The sequence below is a fragment of the Oreochromis aureus genome, linkage group 3 (assembly GCF_013358895.1).
Source record: "Oreochromis aureus strain Israel breed Guangdong linkage group 3, ZZ_aureus, whole genome shotgun sequence".
NCBI classification, from domain to species: Eukaryota; Metazoa; Chordata; class Actinopteri; order Cichliformes; family Cichlidae; genus Oreochromis; species Oreochromis aureus.
In genome coordinates, this window is record NC_052944.1 from 96,292,240 (window position 1) to 96,304,758 (window position 12,519).

The 12,519-nt window shown below is 45.1% G+C and overlaps 1 protein-coding gene across 1 annotated transcript; it reads left to right on the forward strand.

Annotated features, from left to right (window-relative positions):
- Window positions 1-445: 445 nt before the first annotated feature.
- On the forward strand, window positions 446-11,377 carry LOC116313214 (E3 ubiquitin-protein ligase TRIM39-like). Its single transcript, XM_039608923.1, has 2 exons — window positions 446-521; window positions 9,197-11,377. The coding sequence occupies exon 2, from the start codon at window positions 9,206-9,208 to the stop codon at window positions 10,844-10,846; it is 1,641 nt and encodes a 546-aa protein (XP_039464857.1). The 5' UTR covers window positions 446-521; window positions 9,197-9,205; the 3' UTR covers window positions 10,847-11,377.
- The last annotated feature ends 1,142 nt before the right edge of the window (window positions 11,378-12,519 follow it).

Genomic DNA, 12,519 nt, shown 5'->3' on the forward strand with positions numbered 1-12,519 from the left:
GAAAAAATATGTTTTATAATTGTAAGTTAATGAGCTCTTTTTACTTTCTTACATTTCAGAGCCAGTACATTTTTACTTTTAGTTGAGTAAAGAAGTTTAATTAGTACTACAACTTTTCCTGGAGTATTTTTAACGGTAGTATGTGTACTTCTACTTAAGTACAGACTGTGTGTACTTTTACCACCTGTGTCTGAGACCTCCTTCAGTGTCCATCTGAAGCTCTTAGTCTGCTGTGGAAAAAGGAAATCCAGGTAAGTTTCTCCTGATCACCTGAGGCCGTCATTACTGAGTGAACTTTACCCACACACCATTCCTCACTCCTCCCACCCACTGCACAAACTCACTGAGTATAGACCAGCTAATTCCTGTAAAGGGAGAGGCAGGTAGAGGTGGAGCAAAGACGAGAAGGTCAAGGTCCTTTTCCAGAAGTTAAAGTGTACAGCAGCAGAGCTGCAGTCGAGTCCTGTTTGTCTCTAAAAGAAGATTCACCGGAGTCTATCAGGTTTCTCTCAGCAACAGTGGTGAGTGCAGCAGATCACACTTCCTGTTTCTACACAATCTTCACTTCACTCTTTTCACTTCATGTTGACTCATCACAGACACATTGGTTCATGTAACCACAGATCCATTGTATATATACATCAAGCTGGTGTTTCAAACAGTCTCACTGTGGCACCGCTCAGGACTGTGGACTCAATTTGTGTGCTCTGGATTTCTGAATGACTCACTTCCTGTTTTGATTATGGTTTATTTATCACTTCCTGTTCTGTTTATGGTTTATTCATTACTCCCCGTTCCTATTAGGTTGATTCGGGATCTAATTGATTATTAGGATTACAGACATGAAAACAGCTATGTATTTTCTTTTTTGATATGTATATATATAACCTTTGACACTGTAAACCAGTAGATTTTGGTCAATATTTCAAAAAGGCATTCAAACATTTTACAATGATTGCAGGGCTCCAATTTTGGTCGCAAATGCGACCTAATTTCTCAATAGAGCAACTAAAAAAATCCTAGGTCGCACCGTTGCGACCAGCTGTTCGAGTAAAAGAAAAAGTCTCCGCAACTGGTCAAGTAACAGACAACATTATGCTCATATTGTGGTCTAAACCAATCAGAGGTAGTCAAGGGCAGAACGTTTCATATGCCCTTGCCCAAGGTAAGATCAGATATTAAGATAATTAGCTTGAAGCCTTTGAGGGGCTTTTAATTTAGACTTTCTTTTTATTTTATATATCTTGAGATATTTTAAGTTTAAATTTGAACTTAGTGAAGCACTTTAAGCACAAGAACTTTTTCGGTAAAGTATTTTTTGGACTATAAGGTGCACTTAAAATCCTTTCATTTTCTCAAAAATCGACAGTGTGCCTTATGTATGAATTCTGCTTCTGCTTTCTGACAACTGGTTTTATGTGGTACATGGCTTCAAAAATCCGTCAAAAAATGTTTTAGTACGACTTCAGTAAGCTATGAAGCTGCACTGCTTGATGGATTGTTGGAGCATTATGGCTACCGTAGTCAGGAGCCTCACGGAGTAATAAGTACTGTGCTTCAACATAATATTACCGTATTGTGTGTTTGTTTACCCCAAAATGGCTCCTGTTAAGAGACATGCTCAGTCACGCTGTAGAACATGGGAATAGCTGAGAGCTGTGAGAGAATTCAACATTAACGAATCAATTGTACGGAAGTGGAGGAAGCAAGAAGAATGAGTTGAGCAAAGTTTGACTTATCTGACTGTTCGGTTTCACTTAATGTGCCTTATAATCCGGTGCGGCTTATGGTCTGAAAAATACGGTAACTTATCTTTTTTGTAGAACTGTGCTCGAAATAAAGAACTTTGTGTTGACAAGACTGCTAGTTAATCATTTATAAATCAATATTGTCTGTATGGACAGCATTGTTTTTTAAAGAGAACATGTAAAGCTATGGTGTTAAGCGATGCGGTTGAAAAATCTGGGTGCACCTAACTTTTGTGCTGGTGCACCTAAGAAAAAAAGTTAGTGCAACTGTGGCAAAAAGTTAGTCTAGAGCCCTGGATTGTAATAGTTGATTTAAACTTTGGTGGGAACCACTGGGATAGTTCCCATTTCTCAGGTATTAAACAAGGAGGTCCTGCTGCCCCTCTGTTAGTGCTGCATATACAAAATGACAAATTTGAAGGATCACCATCTGAGGTCAGGAAATGAAATGCTGTCAGCTAGCAGATGATATAGCTGGCTAACCTTATTTTAAACAGACTGGAGGAAGAATTCCTGATTCTGATGTCAAAAAATTCAGTTATCTAATTTTCACATACAGGCTTTATCATGTTGGCTTCTTCTATACAAACATCTATTCCCCACATAAATCTTTGATTTGGACAAACAAATATATTAATTACATACATAGAATAATTCTAATTATGTATCCCAGCAAGTGAATGGAAAAGGTCATCTTCTTCCATATCCTGAGCGTGTGAGGACCTGTGATGTTCCAGTATCTGTGAGTATCAGTACAGTTATTAATGATGGCAGAAATGGACCAAAAATACAGACACCACTGAATAAAGATGTTCTCACAAATGCCCTTAATATACTGGATAAAACATTCAATAAAACATTTCTGAGGTATATGATTCATTATCCTATAACTCCCTGCTGTCAGTTTTATTGGAACAGTCACTTTATAATATTAATGGGTCATTTATACGGATCCAATCAATTTATTAAAAACATAGAAACAATCTGGGTGAATCTTACACCTTCTGTAAAACAGTCAGCGAAACAATTTCACATCTTTTTAACGACTGTATTTATGTTCAGTTTTTAACACTTATTTCAACTTTATTACAAGTTACAATATAAGGCAGTTATTTTTTAATGATAAAAAAGACTTGACCAAAGACCAAAGTCTTTCATTTTAAACTTTTTGATTCTATTTGGAAAATGTTATATTCATAAATGTAAGTGGTGTAATACAAAACCCAAATCACCTAAATTCAAACCTACCTGGAAACTTTGAAAGGTTTAAGTCTGTGAAGGTTCTCAGTCATCCAGGTCATCGTAGTCAAAGGAGTTTGCAAAGAAAAGCGTCTGGACTTCTTTGAGTTGCTTGAAGACGTTTCACCTCTCATCCGAGAAGCTTCTTCAGTTCTAAGGTCAAATGGCCGAGAGTCCCAGATTTAAACCCAGTGGGAGTATCCCCCCAAAGAGGGACAAAGGACCCCTGGTGATCCTCTAATCACATGCGCCAAGGGTGGAAAGCGGGTGTGGTACCTAATCAGCCAGGGTTTCGGGTGAGCTCATTGTGAAACCTGGCCGCACCTTGTCATGTGAATTCCTGAGGTCAGATGGCCCAGGATGTGAGCAACAGAAGGCCGTTGCTTCCCTGAGCAAAGACCACAACATCACTATATTACCAGCGGATAAGGGAAGGTGCACCGTGGTCCTAAACACAACAGATTACCACAGAAAGATCACTACTCTCCTCAGTGACAACAACACCTACGAAGCTTTAAAGCGAGACCCCACAAGCAGCTACAAGAAGAAAGTTATAGCTTGCCTTCAAAACCTTGAAAAGGACAAAACCATTGACCGCATTACATATCACCGCCTTTATCCAGGAGATGCCATACCCTGCATTTATGGACTTCCTAAAATCCACAAGGAAGGGGTCCCACTCAGACCCATAGTCAGTAGCATAAACTCAGCTACTTACAACATTGCGAAACACCTTGCTACCATCCTTGCACCTCTCGTGGGGAACACCCCACACCACATCAAGAACTCCACCGACTTCACCGACAAGGTCCAGAAACTTACCCTGGATCCAGATGAAACCATGGTGTCCTTTGATGTAGTCTCTCTCTTCACTTGCATACCCACCACGGAGGCAGTGGAGACTGTCAGAAAACGACTACAAGAAGACAGCTCCTTGGAAGACAGGACCAACTTCACACCCGATCAGATCTGCACACTGTTAGACCTCTGCCTTACCACAACATACTTCAAATACAACGAAGGCTTCTACAGACAAAAACATGGCTGTGCCATGGGCTCCCCTGTGTCACCTATTGTAGCCAACCTTTACATGGAGGAAGTGGAAAGGAAGGCTCTTGGCTCTTTCAAAGGAAGAGCACCCAGCCACTGGTACAGATATGTAGATGACACCTGGGTCAAAATCAAGACACAAGAAGTGGAATCCTTCACTGCGCACATTAACGCTGTGGATAAAAACATCAAGTTCACCAGGGAAGACACAAAGGATAACCGTTTGCCTTTCCTGGACTGCACCGTGCACATTGAAGAGAATGGCAACCTCAACATCGAAGTTTACCGGAAGCCCACACACACGGACCAGTACCTCCTCTTTGACTCCCATCACCCTCTGGAACACAAACTTGGAGTAATTAGGACCCTACACCACGGGCAGAACTTGTTCCTCTAAGCCTGAGGGAAAAAGAAGGAACACACACACGTAAAGGAAGCACTCAAAACATGTGGTTATCCTAACTGGGCGTTCATAAAGTCAGCAAAGAGGCACAGAAAAGAAGATCAGACACCAGCGTGGGAGGATAAGAAAGACAGACGCAACAACGTTGTCATCCCCTATGTAGCCGGTGTATCAGAGAAACTCAGGAGAGTTTTCTCCAAGCACGACATCTCAGTGTACTTCAGACCCAGCAACACACTCAGACAGAAACTGGTTCACCCGAAAGACAAAACTCCAAAACACAGACTTAACAACGTGGTGTATGCTGTACAGTGCAGTGAGGAATGTTCAGACTTCTACTTTGGAAAGACAAAACAGCCACTTCACAAGCGCATGGCACAACATAGAAGAGCCACCTCCACAGGACAAGACTCAGGAGTCCATCTGCATCTTAAGGATAAAGGTCACTCTTTCGAGGATGCCAATGTTCACATATTGGACAGAGAGGACAGATGGTTTGAAAGAGGAGTGAAAGAGGCCATCTATGTCCACTGTGAGCGACCATCTTTGAACAGAGGCGGTGGTTTACGACACCAACTGTCTGCCATCTATAATCCAGTTTTGAGATCCCTCCCCAAACGCCTTAACGCCCACTCACATCCTGGGCCATCTGACCTCAGGAATTCACATGACAAGGTGCGGCCAGGTTTCACAATGAGCTCACCCGAAACCCCGGCTGATTAGGTCCCACACCCGCTTTCACACCTTGGCGCATGTGATTAGAGGATCACCAGGGGGTCCTTTGTCCCTCCTTGGGGGGATACTCCCACTGGGTTTAAATCTGGGACTCTCGGCCATTTGACCTTAGAACTGAAGAAGCTTCTCGGATGAGAGGTGAAACGTCTTCAAGCAACTCAAAGAAGTCCAGAAGCTTTTCTTTGCAAACTCCTTTGACTTTGAAAGGTTTAACAAATCTCAAAGCTGTAAAGTCTCAAAGTAATTTTAATGTCTTTAAAGATTGACTTTCAAATATCTGACATTTACCGCTCCTGTATGTTTCATTGTTTCATTTTCTCTTTATTTCATTGCTGATGAATAAAAGCAAGATGTTTTTATTCATCAGTTGCTGTTCAAATGTGGCTGTGGCTTTCCAGTCGCCAGCCGAACATCCACATAAACAACAACAACTGTTGTTGGACCCAGTACAGATTTTAAAGCTGGCGAGGCATGATTGCAGATGCCGCGCCGGTGCATCTGCCTCCCATGCAGTGGCACCGCAGACCCAGCCCTGCCACATACCCCCATCGCCCAACTGAGGCCGCGGAGCCATCTGGCTGAACCTACACGCCCACGAGCAGAAGAGGGAATCACCCCCAGGGAATTGTTAGTTCATGTGGCCGCCCTGCAGCGGTGACGAGGTTGCGCAGACCACACAGTGTGCCGGCCTCGGGTGGAGGTGAGGCCAGTCTGGCCAGCATGCTGACTTTAGGCTTGGCAGGACCCTTGTGCACCTCGACCTCCATCTCTGGCTGGTGAGGTCTGTAAATGAACCACGGCAGACCCAACAACATTTTTATGCTTTTCAGTATTTCAGCGCCCGGTCACCAGCTGCTCCCACCCGAGGAGTGAGGACAGTTGCGGAGGCAGGCTGCATCCTGGCTGGCCTCACCTTGGGGGCCGGCATGGGTGTCTGAACAGTCGACACCTCAGTTCTCATGCGGTTGAGGGTGGGGGTGGCGGCAGTGTCAGCCAGGAAACTGCGAGACTCACAATCAGCACCTGGCACTCGGATTGGTCCTGCAGTTCTTCCCACCAGCGGCGAGACACCGCCATCTGTTGCGTGGCGGCCAACTTAGGCACCATTTGGGCCAGCTCATTCTCTGGCTGAAGAAGCTTCTTCTGCTCTAAGGCTACATTCTCACTGCAGGTCTTGATGCTCAATACTGATTTTTTGATCAAATCCAATTTTTTTGTCTGCTTGTTCACACTACAAATAAAATGTGACAGCAAACGCACTCTAGTGTGAACCCTCAAAGCGGCCCGCATGCGCAAAAGAAGACGTCACACACAACGCACTCTGTTTAGACCCAGACCAAACAGTATTGTTTGACTGATGGCCTTAACCCTAGAACACTATCGCTATAAATAGTAACACAATCACTAATGCCGGGTGATTTTTACCCGATATAATATAACCAATAAAAAGTAATCAAATATATCAAAATATGACAACGCATGACAAATTAGAGTGGTCTTCTTTTACTTTCAACTGTGCCATGTCTAACAAAATGAAAAAAAACTCCTAAAACAAAATAATGACTCTGGAAAGCTGGTCTTTGGTCCACCCATTCCTGGGACATTTGAGACTTCCCTGGTGAAGGCACAGGCTCCTCGACACGCAAACAGCTGCAGGAGAGAGAAATCATGTAAATGTATTTGCTCGGGTGAAAATCACCCAGCGATAGTGTTCTAGGGTTAATATAAAGACTTGTTTCGGACTTTACATTTGCCAATTTTGCTTTAAGTTATAAAGTGATTTCGTTATTTACATATGGGCTAATAATTATCCTTATTGCTGTTTTAGAGAGGAGCGGTGCTTCAAAGGATAGTTGCAGATTTCTGTCAGAATCTGCAGAATATACAGTACAAATAAAATGTTCACAACATTGTCTTCTCAACAGTTTCACTAACATCCACACTAGATGGCCAGGAAGCATTCACGATGTCTTCTCGGGCGCTTCTCCGGCGCTGATAATTGGCGTCTGTCTTGTGTCAGTGACGTAAAAGACGGATTTAATGCGATATGACCGTTCAAACAGCAGTCGCTTTCTAATTCATCAGATATGTATCGGATTCAGTACCACATACGAAAGTGACCCAGGTCGGATTTGAAAATATCGGATTTGTGCTGTTCACACTGTCATGCCATGCCATGATGGGATATGGGTCGCATAGGGTCAAAAAAGTCGGATTTGATGCGCTTTCACATGAAGTGTGAACGTAGCCTAAGAGTAACTGGTGTTGACCCAGCCACACACTCAGTCAAAAACTGTTTCATCACGTACACTGTAAAGTTTGTCCTGTCGAGCATCCACGGGACACAGGTGTAGGGACAGCAATACAGCTGACCAGTGGCGCACGTCGGCCCAAATGCCCGGCCAATAGAATCGGGCCATTATGCGCTCCAGAGTTTTTTCACAACCCAAATGCCCTGCCATGGGGTTCGAATGAGCCGAAAACTTTGGTGGACCAGGGTCTGCGTGCAGACCCTCCTGGACCGGGGGCGGGCGCTGGAGCACCGGCAACACGGAACATCTGCCCCACCTCCATGAGCCGACATTCTCGGCGCAGGTGCCCCGGCCTCCCACATTGCCAGCAGTCCGGCCCCGGTGTCTGTGCGGCTCCCCATGGCTCCGGGGCAACCTCGGCGGCTGCCAGGGTTCCGGCGGGAAGCAGCGGCTGGAACGGGTTCCTGGGGCTCCACCCCACTGCCTACTCCGTTCCCACAGGGCCGCCGTTCCTCCGCTGTGGCCTGGGCGGCGGAATACGGGCGCTCCGCCACGGCGCCTTGCGGCTGGGTCCCGGGTTGCCCGCGTGACCGCCGCTGCCAGATCGGCAGGGCGCTGGTAGCGGACCCAACGAGCCTTTGCCTCGGGCAGGCCCCCCACGAACTGCTCGAGGACGATCAGACTTATGCTGCTCTGAGTGCTGGCGAAGCAACGCCAGCTGGTGGTCCTGCGCGGCAGCCTGACGAGCCGCCATCGCCGCCATGTCCAACATCATCTGGCCCAAGATCTGCAGCGGTTGGCCGGGCAGCGGAGCCGCCGGGGGAGCAGGTGGAGCAGGCTGGGGATCAGACATCGCGCCAGGGTTTCGGCACCAGTGTAACGTTTGTCCTGTCAAGCATCCACGGGACACAGGTGTAGGGACAGCAATACTTTTATTAATACTGTGGTTTTAAGGTTTCACTGGGACACAGTCACCTCCGCTCTCTGCTGTCACGTCCGCTCTTCCGCCTTCGACTGTCACTGTGAACATATAAAGAGTCACAATCACCTTCACTTCTCAGCACACCTGTTCACCCTGCCACTGCGCCGCCTCGGGAGCTCACTGCGTCACTCCTCCTCTGCAGCCGGCCAGAGACCACACCCACGCCACATACACAAACTTAACAGTGTAGTGTATGTGTAATGCAGTGTAATGCAGAACTGGTTCGCCCGAAAGACAAAACTCCAAAACACAGACTTAACAATGTGGTGTATGCTGTACAGTGCAGTGAGGAATGTTCAGACTTCTACTTTGGAAAGACAAAACAGCCACTTCATAAACGCATGGCACAACATAGAGGAGCCACCTCGACGGGACAAGACTCGTCTGTCCATCTGCATCTAAAGGTCAAAGGTCAGTCTTTGAGGACACCAATGTTCACATTTTGGACAGAGAAGACAGATGTTTGAAAGAGGAGTGAAAGAAGCCATTTATGTCCACTGTGAACAACCATCTTTGGACCGAAGGAGGGGCTTATGACATTGACTGTCTGCCATCTATAATCCAGTTTTGAGATCCTTCCCAAACGCTTTAATACCTACTCATATCCTGGGCCATTTGACCTCAGGAAATCACATGATAGAGTCGGGCTAGGCCTCACATTGGGTTCACAAAGTCCAGACGCTTTTATTTCCAAGCTCCTTAAACTACTGACGCTTGTTTGTCTCTATTTAAAAAATAATTTAAAGTGAATTTTGAATAAAATTTGTTTCTTTTTTTTCTCCCGCAGAGTGCAGACATGTCTGCTGCCAGCAACCTGCGATCTGAAGATCAGTTTCTGTGCTGCATCTGTCTGGATGTGTTCACTGATCCAGTCTCTACACCATGTGGACACAACTTCTGCAAAACCTGCATCAGTCAGCACTGGGACATGAATCAGAGCTGTCAGTGTCCCATGTGTAAAGAAACTTTCAAAACTAGACCTCAGCTGAGGGTCAACACTTTTATCTCTGAGATTGTTGCTCAGTTCAGAAGTGAAGCTCAGCAGAAAGCCAGCAGCAGCAGCTCAGAGCAACAAGCTGCCAAACCAGGAGAAGTTCCCTGTGACGTCTGCACTGGAACCAGACTGAAGGCCCTGAAGTCCTGCCTGGTGTGTCAGACCTCCTACTGTCAGACTCACCTGGAGCCTCATCTGACAGTGAAAGGTCTGAAAAGACATCAGCTGATTGATGCTGTGGAGAACCTGGAAGGCAGGATGTGTACGAAGCACGATAAACCTCTGGAGCTGTTCTGTAAGACCGACCAGACATGTGTCTGCACGCTCTGTCCTGTTTTAGATCACAAGAACCACGAGTTTGTTCCTCTGAGAGAAGAATATGAAGGAAAGAAGGCAGAGCTGGAGAAGACAGAGGCTGAGATTCAGCAGATGATCCAGAAGAGACGACTGAAGATTCAGGAGATCACAGAGTCAGTGAAGATGAGTAAAGATGCTGCAGACAGACAGAAAGCAGAAGGTGTTCAGGTCTTCACTGCTATCAAGAAGTCTGTTAAGAGACACCTGAAGGTGTTCATAAAGGAGATCGAAGACAAACAGGAAACTACAGAGAAACAGGCTGAGGGTCTCATCAAAGATCTGGAACAGGAAATCTCTGAGCTGATGAAGAGAAGCTCTGAGGTGGAGCGGCTCTCACGCTCTGAAGACCACCTCCACCTCCTCCAAAGCTTCTCCTCCCTGAAAGCTGCTCCACTCACCAAGGACTGGACAGAGGTCAGAGTCAATCCACCATCATATGAGGGGACTGTGGGGAGAGCTGTGGCTCAGCTGGAGGAGACACTCTGGAAAGACATGAAGAAGAAGCTGTTTGAGGCTGAGCTGAAGAAGGTCCAGCAGTATGAGGTGGATGTGACTCTGGATCCTGATACAGCTCATCCTGATCTCATCCTGTCTGACGATGGAAAACAAGTCTATGATAGTGATATGAGGAAGAATCTTCCAGACAACCCAGAGAGATTTTCTTACTGTCCCTTTGTTTTAGGAGAGCAGAGTTTCTCTTCAGGCAGATTTTACTTTGAGGTTCAGGTTAAAGGAAACACTGAGTGGGATTTAGGGGTGGCCAGAGAGTCGATCAACAGGAAGGGAAACATCACACTGAGACCTCAGGATGGTTTCTGGGCTGTAGTGCTGAGAAATGGAAATGATTACAGTGCTTGTGCAGGTCCTTCAGTCCCCCTCTGTCTTCAGTCTGGTCCTGAGCAGGTGGGGGTGTTTGTGGATTATGAGGAGGGTCTGGTCTCCTTTTATGATGTAGGTGCTGCAGCTCTGATCTACTCCTTTACTGGCTGCTCCTTCACTCACAAACTGCTCCCATTCTTTGGTCCCTGTAATAGTGGTAAAAACTCTGCACCTCTTATCATCTGTCCTGCCAATCAAACTGAGTAGATCAATGACTGATTTTATTTGATTAACTGATTGATTTTTCCATGTTCTCCACCTGGAGGTGTGGAGGAGAAAGGAGCAGGTGGAGCACAGACTGCTGTATCCTTCCAGTCACATCATTTTGATGTGATAATTATGTTTCCATATTCTGATGATTTGGTTTAAAGATAAACAGAGTTGGGGAATGGCTGCAATCACAGCATGAATAACATGGTGAAGGATAACCTGTCATTAAAAATAGTTTGCACATGTGCAGAGGAGGGAGGGTGAACATGTTGGATAAAGGATGATGAAGATGGAGCTGCCAGGCAGGGGAAGAGGAGGAAGACTCTGAGGAGGCTCAGGTGCAGAGGGTTGGTGTGACAGAGGAGGATGCTGGGATTGGAGGAGGTGGAGACAGATGATCTACTGTGGAGATCTCTAAAGGAAGCAGCCAGAAGAATCAATTAGAAGAAGCATAAATTAGCATCACAGGTCTTTGTTGAAAAGGACATTGTTAATCCCATTGAGACTTTCACCTGGATAAATAAAGGATTTTTAATAAGTGATGAATATTTATTTGATAAAACCAAACCGTTTAAAATCATCAGCAAACAATGAAACCTTACACAGTCTTTGACTCAGAAACAGTCACTTCCTCCTGCCATGTTTACACTTCTATTTCAGTACAACTCAAGGCAGCTGTTTACACCCCTGCTTTTATTTTCAAAGTGCTCAAAGGAAGTTTTGACCCCTGTTACAGTGCGGGGTGTTTTCTGCCCTCTGGCGGTCACACCCAGAACTACAGTATTGTCTAAGCCACTGCAGAAGACATTTATCACAGTTATAAAACCTGGCATTGTTTCACCTTCAAACATTTATTTACAACAGCAACATGACCGTGAACAAATACAAAACCAGAAATAACAGAGAGAGAAATAAAAAGTAAGAAAAACTGCCCAAATCCAAATGTTTTTTTCTCCTAAACAGAAAACACAAGAAACAGAATTTAAGTGAAACAATCCAAAATTATAAATGTAAAAAATGTTTCAGTGTGATTTTTATTTTAAGAATGAAAAAGTATGTGTGATTTCTGACAGCTTCAGTCTCTGTTAGTCTGCATGTTGGACCCAGCCTGACACTGATTGCATGATGATGATTACAGAGTCATGCATCTGCACAAACTATAAAAACACTCTGAATATCATGCAGTGGGCTCTCTGAGTGTGTGGGAGCATGACACAGGCTGTTGTACAGAAGCAAAGGCCTGTGTGTGACCACACAGTGGTGCTTTTACAATATAAAACTATTCCTAACATGTGCTGAAAGTAGATAAATGTTTGGAGAGACAAGCTTATGGAAGACTTGAAAGTGCAGCAGGAGCGAAACATGATGGACAAACTTAAAATGAAAGTCAAGTTCATTTTGAAGCTAATTCTCTGAGGAGCTGCACATCTGTCTGCAGCCGTGGAGATCAAGCTGTGATCACATTTGCACCTAAAACCTGTTGTTTATACTATCCCAGTATTTATTTCAAAAGAAATATCATAAAAATGAGCATCCACCCATCCATTTATCCAGTTCAGAGCTGCTGTGGGTGCTGGAGCCTATCCCAGCTCTCACTGGGTGAGAGGTGGGTGCACCCTGGACAGGTCACCAGTGTATGGTAGGCAATGTTGAGAAGGTTACTTTTAAAA